Source organism: Hyaena hyaena, unplaced genomic scaffold, assembly GCF_003009895.1.
Source record: "Hyaena hyaena isolate Hyena2069 unplaced genomic scaffold, ASM300989v1 scaffold_535, whole genome shotgun sequence".
In the NCBI taxonomy this organism is placed as follows: Eukaryota; Metazoa; Chordata; class Mammalia; order Carnivora; family Hyaenidae; genus Hyaena; species Hyaena hyaena.
In genome coordinates, this window is record NW_024081167.1 from 829,237 (window position 1) to 847,013 (window position 17,777).

General features: G+C 37.6%; 1 protein-coding gene across 1 annotated transcript in view; it reads right to left on the bottom strand.

The window, feature by feature from the left end:
• ARHGEF38 (Rho guanine nucleotide exchange factor 38) overlaps positions 1-17,777 on the bottom strand; it is a 121,254-nt gene that overhangs the window by 81,119 nt on the left and 22,358 nt on the right. Inside the window, exon 2 of the mRNA XM_039255620.1 lies at positions 4,401-4,588. Within this exon, the coding sequence (XP_039111551.1) occupies positions 4,401-4,588 (188 nt within the window). The remainder of the gene's footprint in view (positions 1-4,400; positions 4,589-17,777) is intronic.

The window sequence follows — 17,777 nt, forward strand, 5'->3', positions numbered from 1 at the left end:
CCCTCCCCACCTCATGCTCTCTCTGTGTCTCTCAAAATAAATAAACTTTAACTGGGCACCTGGGTGGCTCAGTTGGTGAAGCATCCCACCCTTGATTTCACCTCAGGCCACAATCTCACAGTTGGTGAGATAGAGCCCTGCATCCTGCTCCATGCTGCTCATGGACCCTGCTTGGGATTCTTTCCCTCTCTCTCTACCACTCCCCTGCTCATGCTCATGCTCCCTCTCTTCTTTTAAAATAAAATAAAATAAAAATTTAAAAATTATTTACAAACCTACTGCTATGTGGGATATCCAAATTTTAACGGAAAATTTCAATTGAACTCTTGTCAACACAAAATTATAGATTATTTTTGTCCTTTCTGAAAACACAGAATTTCATAATTCACAAAAGTAGGTAATATGAGCAAATCCAAAATATACAAATATAACATTACATATATAAAAATCTACTAAATGTGCATTCAAGCATATACATTTGTAAATAGAATCCCCTTGGGAGAGTAAAAAGAAGCCAATAATGATGTTTGCCTCTAGAGAAGGAAATTGAGTAAGTATAAGATACTATGGTGTCTTTGAGATCTTTGATACTTTTCTTATTATGCAAATTTTTTAAATTAAAGAAATAATTAAAAACAAATAAAAATGAAAGCATGTATTTAGATTCTTCCAACTTCTCGTTTCAATTACTTTTTGGACTTTTCCTTACAAAACTCTTTTCCATTGTTAAATTGGTTTGCTCTGGTTTGGATTTATTTTGACTTACTGCCAAAAATGTACAATCTCCCCTATTGCCCTGTTTAGATAATAAGTAACTAGAACCTGTTTTCCCACTAAATGTTTCAACACTGAATGTTGTTAGTAATTCTTGCCTTCTTTGCAAAACCTCTCACAATGCTGCTATTAAAGAAGATGTAACTACTGAGTTTGATCCCGATTTCATTTAGGTGAAGTTTTGTATATAGAAAAGGCTTGACGTTAAAATTAAGATTTGTAACCATGATCATCTACAGAACAGTTGCCACTCAGGGCTGGGGCTAGACATTCATTAATACACTGATTCATTCATGCAAGTTCACTCAAATAATCTAGTACTTCCCTCAGTTGTCAACTTCCTCCTTCCAATTTTCACTCCCCTACACTAGCTTGTTTCTTCTGGGACTGAAAAGACATGAATCCGATGTATAGAGAGAAGACATGGAGAAGGTACAATAGAGCAAAGATAGTCTTCTCACCAAGAGAAAAGGTATGGACCAGATGACTTCCCAAAGTCTCTTCTACTCTAACCTGTACACGCACACTCTTTACTAACGTTGTCTCAGGTTTCTCCACAGGGTTTGCAGATCATTCCCCTGGTTACATAAACACTGTCTCTATTAATTTATACATTTTGACACTAACTGGTGACAGGTGGCTTGTGTACAAAGACTGTGGCATTTAAATGGTGAGAAGGGAAGTGAGGACATGAAGGAGCTAATGAACATCAAAAAGGTGGTAAAGTTAATATACTCAGGGCATAAATTAACTACCTTGGCACTCACAGATGTTTCATCTGAATTCCTGAGCATCTATTTAAAGTCTTTTTTTGTTTGTTTTATTTTGAGAGGGAGAGAGAGAGAGAGATTGAGAGCACAAGCAGGGGAAGGGCAGAAAGAGAGGGAGAGAAAGAAATCCAAGCAGGCTCCACACTGTCCACGCTGAGACTGTTGTGGGGCTTGAACCCATGAACCATGGGATCATGATGTGAACCGAAATCAAGAGCCAGATGCTTAACTGACTGAGCCACCCAGACGTCCCTTGAGCGTCTATTTACTTAGTCTAGGTTGCAGCATTAAGAAGTGGGGGGGGGGGGGCAGGGGGGTCTGACAAGAGAACTCTGAGACAGCTCTGAATAACTAGTATTTCAACATTAGTAGAGAGGACAAATGGACAACTAGACTGAAACCAAAGTCCGCAATGAGGCCAGACAGAGAGCACTGAAAAGATATCTAAACAAAGAGACAAGTACCAGAAGTGAAACATGAATAAGCTGTAAACAATCTGAATAGAATAACAGGAGGAAATAGGAATTAAAAGTGTGAGAACAGTAATTCAAAGTATTGAAGAGTAAAAGTTAAACATGCCAAATAAACTGACATCATGTCACCATGATGGAAACGTTTTATTTTACATGGTCTGAAACACCAATTCTGAAAACTGCTCATAAGGATTACACAGGAAGCAAAAAATAAGAAAAACAACAAAAGCCAAAACACAAACAAAGATTGGAGTGCATATAAAAGATTACAGCTGAGCAATGGTGTATATATCAGGGGGGCCAGTTTAATTCACCAGTGTGGTAGATGGTTTAAAGTTGAGTACATTTGCATATTAAAAAACTTTTTATTCCACTTGATACAAAAATGTGTTATGAATTCAAAGGTGGGCATTTCTTATATATTGTCTTTTTAAAAATATTAATCATTAACTCATCATAGGGACAGATTCTTGGTAAACTGAGCTTATTTTGAAATGTCTTAATCACACACGGTTTTACATATATTAAACATTTCACATCCAACTTTAAAATTTTTTTGAAAGTTTATTTACTTATTTTGAGAGAGACAGAAACAGCACACGTGGGGGAGGGGCATGGGGAGAGGGAGTTAGAATACCAAGCAACTTCTGCCTGTCAGCACAGAGCCCGACATGGACCTTGAACTCCTAAAACGATGAGAGCATGACCTGAACTGAAACCAAGAGTCAGGCATTAAACTGACTGAGCCACCCTTCACGTTCAATTTTAAAAGAGAAAGACAGAGAATATAGCCAATACTTTTAGAGTCAAGAGAGTTTTTCTTTCTTTCTTTCTTTTCTTTTATGTTTTTAGGACAGCAGGTAATGTTGATGAGAATGATCCAATATGGGGATAAAAATCAATATACAGGAGACAGAAAGAAATAGCTAATGAACATATAAAAAGGTATTTTGACTTCTCAAGCACTGTTAATAAAAATGAAAATTAGAATGGTATGGACCTTTTGGTTGTCAGCTGGAAATTTTTTTATCAAAATGCTACATGTGTATACCCTCTGAATCTAGATTGCTGAATGAAACAAATATGTTATAATATAGCATGTGTAGTTTTTCTTACATTTATGTAAAAGTGTGTGTGTGTATAAATGCCCCAATCCATGCCTGAAAGGATGTTCCCAACCATGTGAATGGTAACCATCTTTAAATAGTGGAATTCTGATCATCTTGACTTTGCAGTTTATGCTTTCGTATATCGGTTCAATGCTGTATGAGGACCATTTACCACCCTGATGATTAGGTTATCACTCCTCAGGTTATCTTCCTTTTTGCTCTTGTTCTCCCTCAGCCTGGAGCATCTTTTCCTCCTTCAGTTCTTTGCTGTAATGTCCCCCTTTTGAAAGACATGCATTTACAATGGTAAATGAAATAGAAACATCACCCCTCTGTGCCCATGCTCCAGTCCTCATCCGTACATTAGTTTTCTCTGTTATACTTAACACCATCTAATATATTTTAATTTGTATTTATTTATTTACTCATTCACTCATTTATTATTTATTATCTGACTCTTCCTCTCCCCCACTAAAAAGCAAACCCCATAAGGGAAGGACTTTGTTTTGTACTGAACTGTAACCCCAGTGCTGGGAACAGGGCCAAGTATGTATCAGGAACTTAATAAATGTGTTGAGTGAATGAAAAGAAACAGATATGTGTGTGATTTATGTGTGTTCAAATTGTGTGTGTGTGTGTGTGTATGTACACCTGTATCTTTGTACCTATACTCTAATTCCTTACAAGAAATGTCCTGAAAAGCCCTTGATTAAAAAGGAGGAGATTAATTTATAAACACTGATTAACATGATTAACTTATAAACACTTCAAGTGTTCCCTTACATTCAGGTTGGTTTCTATGTTGAGTTTTACTTGGCTGAATAATCGTAAGTTTAATTGAGCTCTCAACGTAGAGGGAGAAGGGACATTATTTTTTTTCTTCCAAATCCTAAATTATCTTTGAATTAGATCACGTGCTTTGTTCCTGAATTGCTGGAAACTTATTTGCTCACATTTGTTATCAGTTCCATGAGAATCCAAGAAGGGACACCTAGAAATTTCAAAGTGATGGAAACTGAACTTCCTTTCCCCCGAATTTTAGAATACAGTTTCCTTGGCCACACGGAGGGACTCTAGGTGTCCCTCTGCTGACACAAGAAGTGTGAGTCTGATGATACCTGGAATCACCCCACACCTGGGACTCCCGGAAAAGGGCCCATCACTATACCCGCCCTGCAGCAGATACTACCACTTGGGTGATTAGATTTCATGGTGCTGGTGATCCCATTTAAGATACGGTGGAGTGGGGGAGGGACCCTCAAAGTCGCATTTACCTGTTTACTTCTCAAGGGCTGAACCACTTCCCTAATACACAGCTCTAGATCATTGAGGTAGTCTTTTTCCGTCTGCATCAGCTCCTTGATGATTTTCGAACGCTTTGCCATCATTCTCTGCATCTGAGACTCTTCTTCCTGAGCTACAGTCTCAGTTGCCGAACACTCGGCCTGTGGAGTCATCTTTTCTGTTAAATAAGAAGATGGATGTACAAGTGAGACCTTCTGCGGAGGTTTCCTCTCCCTTAGTTATAAACAATGCCACTGCAGGATTATTGTTAGCAAGGGAAAGGGAAGGAGAGTCTTCAGAGTGTGTCCTTAGGAAGAAATGAGTGGTAGTTCGCCCTAAGACTGGAATCCTATGAAACTGTGAGCAACAAGAGAGCAACGTGAGAGTGGATACTTCTAAGTAGAAGTCAGTTGAATGACACTTGACTGTCATGGCTTGTCTTTAAAATCTTCCATTGTTGGGGTATGTGGGTATCTCAGTCGGTTGAGCGATGGACTTTGGCTCAGGTCATGATACTGCAATTTATGAGTTCAGCTGCACATCGGGCTCTGTGCTGACAGCTCAGAGCCTGGAGCGAGCTTCAGATTCTCTGTTTCCCTCTCTCTCTGTACCTTCCCTACTCATGCTCTGTCTCTCTCTCTCAAAAATAAACACTAAAAAAAATTTTTTTTTTAAATATCTCATTGCTACTATATTAGGCTATAAACCTGGTCTTCAGGCTGGAGATAAAATGGATAGAAATCAGAACTTCTGGATACATGCAATTTTAAATCAAAAGATGATTTAAAAAAAACAAATCAAGGGATGATTTTTAATTAGTAAGTGGAACACCTTCCAATTTTGTTTCTGACAAAAAATTATTAAAAATAATTTCCCCTCATTCTCAGTGGATAATATGCAAATTTCAATGAAGTGGCAAACAGTTGCATGTGATTGGGATTTTTCTCTCAGTTCTCAATCTGATTCCATGGGAGTCAGGAGCTGGTGGATTAAATACATTTCAACTTAGATTTTTCATGGCCCATTTTCAGTATCATGCATATCTTACTATTTCAAAATTCTTGAGCTGCCAAATGAAAAATTTTAATTTAAAAAAAAGGCACAGTGCTGATGAGATATTGAGATAAATGGGAAGCCTCACATATAGTCAAAGTTTTATATCAAGTATAATGTAAGGAAGCTAAATATCTTCAAGAATGAGCTTCCCATAGTAGCAGTGTAAAGTTTTGGAAGCCACAAACTAGGTCACAGATAAAATCAGAGCCATGACAGATAGTAGGGCAGTGTGTGTGTGCGTGTGTAAATGCATTTGCTTCAAGCTGAAAGTCATCACAAACTTAATTTTCCTCTTAGTCTCTGCAGTTGCAGAAGTAATTTCATTTCCTTTAAAGCTAATATGATTCTAGTAACTGATATGTGAAACCTCTTCAATGCTGACACCACTTCCTGAGAATGTAGTTTTCAAAGAGGGCTTAAAAAGGTCTGAATGGGGTTGGGTGGGGGGAAGGACACAGGTCACAGAATATGGAAATGGACATAAAGAGAGGATATTTTCTCAGTGGACTCCAGAAGCAAAGCTAGGAGACAACTGGAAAATCACTGTAGTAGAAGGTTCAACATAACAGTTCAATGTGAAGAGAGCACTCCTCTCTCCCTGGCTTGCTCATTCTAGGGGTTCAGCCAGAAGCTCCAAAATCACACATCTATGGAGGATGCTGTGAAGGTGATTCCAGTGTTAGTTTAGAAGGTGCGCTAGACTGATCTCTAAGCAACCCTGACTTGCAGGTGAATATGTTTCCAGATCATTTGCCCAGTAACTATTCTTCCTTCATCGGGAAGGAAGATGGATTGGACAAGTGGCATCTAAGAGCACACGTGTTACATGGCTTGGGACATTGGTACCAAAGAAATAGTCTAAATACATTCTATAAAAAGAGAAAAATCTCTCTAAGGAGTGAGAATGAATGCATGAGCTGGTCTGAAGCTTTCATATCTTAAGCTATGTTATGAGAATTTTTGGATGCTTGTTAATATTTACTAGGAAGTAGAAGAAGCCTGCCTCTCAGCACCCCAAATTCAAAAGGACAAGTTGTAATTCGGTGTCATTATTAGGAATTGTTTTGGATATAAAAGAGGAAGGCAGGTCACTGATGAGGAGAGATGCAGTGAGCAGGCTGTATACACAACTTGACCTTTGTAAGCCTCCTTGACAGGGCAGAGTGGGGAGCCACGGGTGTTCTCCTGGTATATATGAATTAGCTCATAGAAAGAAATCTCACTAGTGGAGAGCTAACAAACCAGTTCAGATAGTATCTGGTTATTGCTTATTACCTTCAAAATAAAAGGAACACTATTGAAAAGCTATTCTGATTGATACCTGCTTTTCCAAGTTCTAAACTTTTCGTGCCTTATTAAAATAATCTGTTAGCTATTTGGGGGCCTAGCAAGGAGAAAGGAGTCTTTCCTGAACATTGGCAAAGAAATACCCCTGAACTGCATTTTCAGGTTCCTTTTAGTTCTAAATTCCAGGACTCAATTATTATATCAATTTAACTAACTTCACAGATTTTTCCAGTTGCTGTACTTCAAATGTCCAGTATCAGATTTTATCAGCTAAAAACTGTTTAGGGGCTCCTGGGTTGCTCAGTCAGTTAATTGTCTGACTCTTGGTTGTTTTTTTGTTTGTTTGTTTTATTGTCTCAAGTCATTAACTCATGGTTCATGATTAAGCTCTGCACAGATAATGCAGGGCTTGCTTGGGATTCTCTCTCTCTCTCTCTCTCTCTCTCTCTCTCTTTCTGCCCTCCTCCCCTGCTCATTCTCTCTCTCTCTCTCTAAATAAATAAATAAATGTAAAAAAATTTTTTAACTGCTTAGATTTTCTAATACTGCTCTACAGTTTGTTCAGAACCAAGTTATGGGGTCATGGTGGTTGAAATAAGTCAAGATACTCATCTTCAGAAACTTCTCCCTTCAGGTGTAAAATTCTCAGAGAATTTGAAGTTGAGCAACCATATGAGCTACTTTGTTTGCTCTTTATTTATTTATTTTTTTAAGTAGACTCCACACCCACCATGGGGCTTGAACTCATAGCCCTGAGATCAAGAGTCACCTCTCCCAACTTGGCCAACCAGTTGCCCCTATTTGCTCTCTTGACTCAAGTTTATTACAGGAACAAAGACCTGACTTGTATCATTTTATGGTGGGATCTCTAAGCACTTTGCATGTTTGCATTTCTTAAACCAACAAAGTCTCCACAGTGCACTGTGGTACAAGTAGTTTTTATAAGATCTTTTTCTACCTTTAAAACTTGCACCTGTTATGAACACAAGGGAAGGGAAACAAAAATAATATAAAAACAGGAAGGGGGACAAAATGTAAAAGGCTCTTAAATATGGAAAACAGAGGGTAACTGGAAGACTTGTGGGAGGGGGATGGGCTAAATGGGTAAGGAATCTACTCCTAAAATCATTGTTGCACTATATGCTAACTAACTTGGATGCAAATTAAAAAAATAAATTAAAAAAAACCCTTGCATCTGGTAGTTATACTGTTTTTACTTAAAAAACTGTAACATATGAATATTACAAACATTCACTTGTAATGAACTTATTTCTAGATAAAGCACCAGAGGAGCTAAGTATTTAGGAAAGAAAGAAAACTAGAGCTTTAGAAATGAATATTGTCCAGCAGTTAGCATAAACTAAATGACTATGGCAACGCAAAAGTAAAATCGAGGCTAAAAGTCTATTTAGATGGTTTTAACAAAATTCACTGTTTTTTGGCATATAAATGACATTCCTTTCCTTTCCTCTATTCCTTGCACCTCAAGCTTCATTTTTCCAGCAGTGATCACAATTTTCACTATTGAAGCCACTGATTTCATTGGTAGCATTGGGGTAGCATTGGTAGCATTCATTGGCTGCAGTTTGGGGAAAGAATAATCAGACTTGGTATCAGTTCTGCCACTCTTAGCAGCAAGAACATGGTGGACAAGTTAGTTAGCCTCACAGAGTCTCAGTTTCTTTGTCTGTAAAATAGGCATGGAAAACCTTCACAGTGTTCTTATGAAGACTGAATTAAATGAACAGCAGTATGTGGAAGCTCCTTGGGATCTTTAAACCAATCTAAGTATTAGTTTTCTATAGGCATTGGCATGCTAGGGTTCATTCCTCTATACTCTCAAACTTGTCCACCATTAGGAGAAACAATGATCCCATTATTTTATAGTTATCAACTTGTTCAGGAAACTGAAAGTCTCTGAAGTACATGGACAGCCATGTTCAGACGGAAGAGGAAGAGGAGACAAAGTAGAGGCGCTGCACTCTGGGGAAAGTCAGGATAGAGCTGGGGTTTGGAATCCTGAGCAGCTTCCTTGGGTTGGGTGTACAGGTGGGGAGAACCATGGTTTTTAGGAAGATGAAAAGGTGCCCAAAGGTAAGAGCATACTTGGGGAGGACTGATGACAATCTGCAGTGATGGCCCAAGTTTTGCTTAGAGTTTATGGATACTCTTTCTGCTCTGTTGTTTTTACTATTGTTGGTGCTGCTTTGGGGTGGATTTGAAGTAGAGGTAACTGCTTTATTATTTTCTTTTCAAATTATAAAATAATACATATTGTAGGGATTACGTGTCCGGACTGTGGGTTGGACTTTCTGAGTTTCAACTCCATCTCTAATGTTTATTAGATCTGTAACCTTGGGCAACTAATTTAACTCTTTGTGTGTCAACGTCCTCATCTGTAAATTAAGGAAACCATTAGTAAAGCCTTATAAAGTGATTATGAGGATAAAATGAGTTAATGTTAGCTAAATACAATAGAGTGTGGCAGTATAATAGATATTGTGTATGTGTTTGCTATTATTATTGGATGTAATCCCTATTTATTATCTGTAATATCATTTTCACTGTATCATTAGCTGTATTTCTATTTAGGGTGTAACGTTCCTCTAACATGCACATACAAACATACATACAGCAGTTAGTCTTGTTTTCATACATACAGCAGTTAGTCTTGTGTTTTTGGTTTTTAAATTTTTATTTTGTAATAATGGATTCATGTGCATATTCTTCTGCAACTTGCTTTTTCAACTTTAGTAAAAGGCAAAAGATTATTCGATCTGAAGAGAAACCAGAATATTGCTTTTTCAACTTTAACAGTATATAGTACTTTTTCATAAGTGTGTGTGTGTATATATACATATATATACATATGTATGTCTTTATTCTTTTTTAATGTTTTTTTTTTGAGAAAGGGAGAGAGAGAGGGTATGCATGTGCACGTGGGTGGGGGAGGGGCAGAGACAGGGGGACAGAGCATCTGAAGAGGGCTGTGCGCTGACAGCAGAGAGCCCGATGCAGGCTTGAACTCATAAACTGTGAGATCATGACCTGAGCTGAATTTGGAAGCTTAACTGACCAAGCCACCCCCTATATCTTTACTCTTTATAATAGCAAAATAGTTGTCAGGCACTGCCATTTGCCTGATATCTAGACAAAATAATTGTCAGGCACTGCCATTTTGCTCAATATCTAATCTCCCATTTGTCTTTCATAAGTTGAATCCTGGACAGATAAAAATGCTTACTTGTTAGACCCTTCTTCAACCTGTGATCAACTGTTGGCCAACGAGATCTGAGCAGAAATCTCTGAGAGGAGATCTTAGGACTTGGGACAAGGAAAACTTGGCTGGAATGCCTTTTCTTTCATCATCTACCCTTCATGTTTCTTGCCTTCTTTTTCCTGCCTGGAATCTGGATGTGAATCCTGAAGGTGCAATAACTATTGGTACCATGACGTGATAGCCACAGGCATTGGGACACACAAAAGGATGAAGGTGTGGAAAGGTATAAAGAGCCTTCCTACTCCTGGGCTTTTTGATTGAGATACATAAGTTTCTGTGTTGAGCCACATTTTTCTATTACTCTTAGGAAAGTACATTCCTATCTGATAGGGATTTTGCTATGTCAAGTACAAGTGCTAGAAGTAATGTAACCTAAAATAGGAAAATGGCCTAGTAGGGGAGGAAGGAAGACGTATTATATAGTCTGGAGAGTTGGTGACCATCACTATCCAATGGGAAAATATTTGGTAAATCTATATTTCTCCATACTAAGGCATATAATTAGGGGAAATGGTAGGAAAAATAAAAATGTTGGCAGATACTGATTATTTCTTGCTTTTAGCACAATCGTACAGATGAGATATGAACTCAGACCACAGCTAGTCAATGTATAAGAAGAGATGGAAAAAAAAAAAACCTAAGATAAGATATTCTGCCTATAGTCTATAATCTAGACTGAGAGTCCCAATTGGATTGAAAATGCTAACTGCCTCCATCCTTAAAATGAAGCCCAAGAATAGCTTTAGATGATAAGATAGATTCTTATCACTATTCTTATCAAATAGATGGTAAGAATGGTGCCTCAGGCCTTCCTTTTCCACAAGAATTCTGTGCCATTCCAGAGACAGAAAACATACTAGCACAGATAAAGTTGAAGGTGGTATCTAAAAGACTACTAGTGGCCTTTAGGCTAAAGGCATTCTACTAACGCCAATCCTGCCTACTTGAGTCCCAGCCATTTGTCTGACTTGCGGATTTCTGCTAATTCCCCTGTTGTACTATCGCTTGGAGACACTTAAAGGCTTTGGAAAACATCTCTGGATATTTGTGGTCCTGACTTACCTTTCCACTGTTGATCTGCTTTCTCCTGGTTTCTACAAACTGGATTCTTGCCCACTGTAGTAGGCAGAATAATGGTCCCCCAAAGGAGGTCCACATTATAATCCTCAGAACCTGTAAACTGCAGGTTATCCTTATATGGCAAAGGGGGCTTTGCTAATGTGATTAAGGTTACAGACTCCTAAGATGGAGAGATATTCTGGATTGTCTGTGTGGGACCAATCCAATTGCATTATTTCCTCAAATGTTTATTTTTGAGAGAGAGAGAGAGAATGAGCAGGGGAGGAGTAGAGAGAGAGGGGGACAGAGGGTCTGAAGTGGGCTTTGCACTGACAGCAGAGAGCCTGATGCAGGGTTCAAACTCATGAATCATGAAATCATGACCTGAGCCGAAGTTGGATACTTAACCAACTAAGCCACCCAGGTGCCACACATCTTTTGATAAAAGCAGAAGAGAACAAAAGAGAAGTTAAAGTGAGAGAGACTGGACCCACCATGGCTGGATTTGAAGATGGAGGAGGAGGTTAAGAGCCAAGGAATGTGGGTGGCCTTTGGAAGCTGAGAATTTCCTTTGGCTGATAGCCAGGAAGGAAATAGGTACAAATGATCTGAAAGAGTGAGGAATGGATTCTCCCCTCAGATCTCTAGAAAGGAGCATAACTCTACCCACACCTTGATTTCAGACTGTGTGATTCTAAAAGCTACTTTCTACTCAGCCACTCTGGTCTTCTGACTGAGGGAAACTGTGAGATAATATATTTGTGTGATTATTACCCATTACATTTGTGATGATTTGTTACAGTGACAACAGGAAACTTATATTCTCACATATGCTGATTCCTGAAAGATCATGTTCACCATGGTTAGGCTGCCCTTTTTGAGAACATTATACTATATGCTTATAAGACTCCTTCTACCTTTCAGTGTTCCTCAGGCAAATCTTTCTGAACTACTAGACCAAAGATGGCCTGGGCCACAATAGCTTTGTAACCTGACACAGGGATTTCATCCCTTGGTGATCATAACTAATAAGATCTGACCAAGATTACATTTCAAAAGGGAGTGTTTATTACTTGCAGCAAGCAAGGAGATCTTGCTTGCTCCCAAAGCATTGTCTCCTGGAACAGCATGCTTAGCTTGGTTATATTGAGCTGTTCTTGTCCTGTGCTTACCAGGAAGCTCCACAAGCTGCTGTTTTCACCTTGGATCTCCTGCTTCCACTTTTTCAGGATGTTCTGCAAGTGTAACCAAATACACATTAAGCCAATAGGTTCAAAATTGTCCACTGCAGTAAAAATGGCCCCTGCTCTTGCAGGCAGTTTAAGCTTCTCCAAGGAAACAAACACAAGATTGTCTGTTGGATTTATTCTTTCTGTCTACTTTTTAGCCTTTGTTTAATGTTGGTTTTGGTTTCTGGTGTGGGCCATAAAAATCACACTTGGAAGGTAGGTGTAGGGTTGGACAAAAGTTTGCAGTTAGATGAGCATTAACAATGAGCCAGTGAAGAGAAGAAATAGATGGCTATGGAAGAAAGGCCAGCCATGCCAGGCATATTTCACAGAACAGGAAAAAGAAACCTCAATTTGCTGGATAGAGATTCAGAGACCTTGGAAAATGCTAGATAAAGCATTGAAAGATTCATTTAAAGTCAAATTTAAAAATTAGTTTAAAAATTAAATTTAAAAGTCCTTTAAAAACATTTCCAGTGAATGGATGAGCCTTCAAAACTGTGTAAGAAATCCTCTGAGGTGAGGAGAAAACCTTAAGTACAGTTCAGGGACATCAATGAGGCTAAAAACCACCAAACCATCTGGAGATGTGTACAGATGCTGGTGGTCCAGGAAGATGAGAACTTGCATGTCTGTGTAAGGAGACAGAACTTGTGGAACTGGGGTCTGGGCAAGGACCCTGATTAGAGAAACAGCACAAACCCAGGAAAAGAAGGGAAACACACTCAGGAAAAGGTGAACTGGTGCAAATAATGCTCCAAAGGGAGAGCACTCAATAGAAATCATCTGTCTCAGCCATGGCTCTGGGTAGTGATAGAACAAAAAGAATGGGGGGATTCCCTAATAATTTGAGGACATTGGTTGGCTCTCATCTGGGCTGTGGGCTTAGATTCATTGAATATAACAAATAATTAAGAGCCTATTCTGAGCCTCATGGTATTCTAGGGAGTAGGATATGACAGTTGAAGAAACATCAGAAACCAAATCCCTTTCTTCATGGTTCTTAAATTCCATAGGGGGAGGTTATTTAGTAAACTAAAAAGTGGTATGTGGTATGGAGAAAAGTAAAGCAATGACAGCCTCTAGGAAGAGCTCAAAAGGTGTGCAGTTAAGATGGCGGGGAAGGTCTCAAATCAAGCAGGCTGGAATGCTGAGAGATAGTTGCACAGTTGTCTTGGGTATGTAGTTTTCAGCAGAGGAACCAGCCAGTGGGAAGTTTTCAGGTGAGGATGTGCGTGGCCTGTTCAGGAATTGGGCAGGAGGCCAGTGTGGCTGAAGCGGGATGGACAGGAGGCGGAAGGACAAGGGGAAGAAGGAGAGGAGGTGAGCAAATCTGCCACAGGTTGGCAGAGGCTGTGGTGCTTAGCAAACATTTTCAACATTTAAGTGTCTTTGTAGTGTTGCTGAAGAGATAAAGGCATTGACGAACTTTAGATGCTTTTCAATTAAGAATGCCTTTTAAAATTTTAAGGCCAGCCATTCAAATCATAGAAATAGAATGTGAATTTTCAAAACCCATAGATGCAAACATGTAATAAGATTAAAAAAAAAAAAAGGCAATTCAAAAGAAGAAAAACCAGAGAGGAAAAAATACAAGGTAGTAGAGCCAAATATGAGTAATCACAGTGAATCAAATGACCAGAATACCAAACTGGATTTTAAAGAAAACCCAGGGTGTCTCAGTGGCTCAGTAGGTTAAGTGTCTGACCCTTGGTTTCCACTCAAGTCATGAGCTCATGGTTTGTGGGTTTGAGCCCGTCTTGTCACACTGTCAGTATGGAGCCTGTTTGGGATTCTCTCTGTCTCCCTCTGTACCCCTACCCTGCCCGTGTGCTCCATCTCTATCTCTCTCTCAAAATAAAAAAAAAAAACAAACTTAAAAAAAAAAACCCAGCTATGCATTGTTTACAAGAGAGAAAAAATAAACAGAGAGGTTGAAAGTAAAAAGAATTCTTGAGCCAATATTAATTAAAATAAAGATAGTGAAGTTGTTTTTATATCTGACAAAATCAACTTGAAGGCAAAAATTAAAGTGAGCACTTTATAATGGTAAATTGTTTTTCCTGACTGTATCTTCCTGGCATGAACATTTCAATAATGTGTGTACTGAATCACATGGTTTCAAAATGTGATGCAAAAGTGTGAGAGTTGTAAGAAGATTTTGACAAATCATCTGAAATAATGGTTTTATAAACACAATTCAGTAACAGACCAGTTAGAATAGAAAAAAATATGTGCCCAATAATTAGAGATTTTACATTCTTTTAAAGGATACACATAACCTTTATGAAAATATACCACATTCTAGTTCATAAATTTCAAAGACTCAGTACTTACAAACCACAACTATAATGCAATTCAGTTAGAAATAAATATCCAAAAAATTCATAAGTTCTATTTGTTTTAGAATTAAATGTAAAAAACTCCTAAGTAATTGATGGGCCATGGAAGAAATAAAAAAATAAATAGAAGATATTTATTTCAAGAGATAAGTATATTACATATATGCATTATGTAGCTAAACCATCGCATACAGAAAACATGTAGCCTTAAATTCATGTATAAGAAGAGAAGCAAGATTGAAAATTAATGATTTAAGAGTATATATAATAAAAAGGGGAGGAGAATACAATAAATCAAAGATAATGCAAGAAAGAAAATTAAAACAAAACAATGACATTGACTAGAACTTCAATTCAAATCTCACATAATTCCCACAGATATGTTGCAAGAAATATGAGACACACACACAAAATCCTAAAACACACATGAAAATAAAGTGCCATGAGTCAGATACAGGGAAAAAAATAGCAAAACTGCACTCACAAAGCTTAAGATATTGGAATTATTAGACAGAGATGTATTTAAAAAGCATATGTAATAGGTCTAAAGAAACAAAAAGTGGTTTGAAATTATGAAGAAACAGGAAGCTATAAAAATTACCAAGTCAATTTATAAAGAATGAAATAAAGCTTTGAAAAATAAAATTCATAGTGAAAATGTAAACACTCAATGCAATAAAAAACAAAATGGAATCAAAACCTCAATGAAAGGATAAATAGTAAATTATACAAAGCAGAATTAATGAATCAAGCCAAAGATGTGATATGGAACGTAACAGAGAAATGATGTGATATACAATATGCAATACAGATAGAAGACATTGAGAATTGGACAAGAGTGTCTAACAAATGTTTAACTGGAGTTTCACAGGGTATAAAAGAGAATGTAAGGGAGAGGCAATATTCGAGGTAGCAATGGCTGAGGACTTTTCAGAATTTTTGAAAGGCACTAATCCTCAGTATCAGAAATTACAATGAATTTCAAACAAGATAGAAAAAATTAGAAAATTACACCTAGATATAGCATTTGAAACTTCAACACAATGAGATTGAATAGAAGGTCTTAAGAACAGGCAGCAAAAAAGGACACATCACCTAAAAAGGGATAGCAGTTAGACTCATGGCTGCCTTCACAATGGCAATGACAGAGCTAGAAGATAGTAGAATAATTCCTTCAAAGGGCTGGGAGAAAATAACAGACACCCTAGTGTTGTATGCCTAGCAAGAATTTCTGAAATATGGTGGCAAAATATACATTTTAGAAAAACAAGATTTTAGTTTACCACAAAATACCCTCATTAAAAATAATTCCAAAATATGTCCCTTACTCAGCAAATGGCGCCAAATGGAAGATTGAAATGCAGAAAGGAATAGGTTGGGAATGAAGAAGGAAAGGTATCATGTGGAAGATTAATCTAGGAAAGACATCTAAACCAGTGGAGAGAAATAAACAAATATAAAGCGTAACCCATGAAGTTGACATATTCTAGTCCTGAAATTGTAATTGCCTTTCACATTAAAAGGGAAACACATAAAGAGGAGCATACCTAAACATACTCAGGAGAAATTTCTAAATTCCAAGGATAAAGTGAAATGCTTACAAGCTTCTTGAATGAAAAAGGTAGAAAGAGATTCGGAGTTGAAATAAATTTCTTATGTGAAACATTAGATGCTGGAAGACACTGCAATATAAAGTGTAAAGAACTCTGAGAGAAAAAGGCTTTGATCTTGGCCCCCTTGTTATTTTGATGTTAGGACACAAGACCATTGATTTCAAGTATCAGAGAACTTGGAAAATAGCCATGCTTGTAATCTCTCTGAAAATGTTACCTCAGTAAGAAGCCCAGTTAAATAAAAATAGGATCCAAACATCTCAAGGTAGTGGAAGACAATATACAAAAGCCGTAGTGGAGACTTCCTCTTTCCAAACTCCTGATGAAAACATTTGACATATGACAAGATCCTGCTTGAAAGTTTAGAAATCTCAATGCTTTGAGGCTAAGAACTCTCTGGAGAGAGAAGGGACAGGCGGTACTCACTACCGTGCCTTAGAGAAAAAACAAGGGCTTGGAGATGCTTAGAGCAAAGAGCAAAGATCAGCAATTGCCCCCACTGTCCAGGTGGGTCTGGCGGAACTCAAGGGCAGGAGATGAAGGTGAATCATTAGAGCTGCCACTTCACTGAGGCAGAATGGATGCGAGAATAAAAGAGAACTTCAGAAGTAATGAAAATGTAACGAAACCACAAAACACATGCAGATAGAACAGACCTACACAAGACCTTCTGAGTGTATCAAATCTCTACCCACCTCGCAATTTAACACTTACTCCAGTAACTGAAAAAAAAAAAAAGAGAAGAAAAAATTTTCAATGTCAGAACCAAGTCATATTTTAAAATTCACAATGGTTTTGACTTGGGTTTGGGATACAAGGCAGCTTTTTTAAAAAAAAGACTTTCTTTCTTTAGAAAAAAAGGGGGGCCTTCTGGGAGTTTTAAAAATCACATAGAAAAGAAATCTTATAAAAATGAGTTGAAGTATAAATAGAGTAAATAGCATAACTGAATACATCTTTGTTCCAAATATGATCCTGGAGATGGAGTGACCTTCATAGTTAATTATATCCTTGTATCTCCCAGGCTGTTGGGCTATATATCATGTGCGGCCCACATGACTAATGTACTTTAGCTGGGCCGCTTCTATCATGCATCACATGTACGTTGCATCAAATTTCCTGGCAAAAATGTTATTTCAAGGTAATGTGTATAATAAAAATGTTCTCTTGGTGTCACAACAATATTATTTCTCCTCTGACAGTATTGTTAGAATATCTACATTGATTAATACTTACCTGCCAATTCAAATAAGAATGTATGTTGTGGATAAAAATAGTCAAGCATACTTTCTCATTCTTATAAAATATAAAGACTAAAGTGACTTCTTGGTGGAATTCAATGTAAAATGTCATAAAATATGACTAGAGAAGCAGGAGGTGATCTTAAGACTGTGATTTTTATTTCAATAATTTTAATAATAATGTTTTCCTAAGAGGATATACTTTTTCTTTTATTTTTTAATGTAGTAAAATACATATAACTTACCATGTTAACCATTTT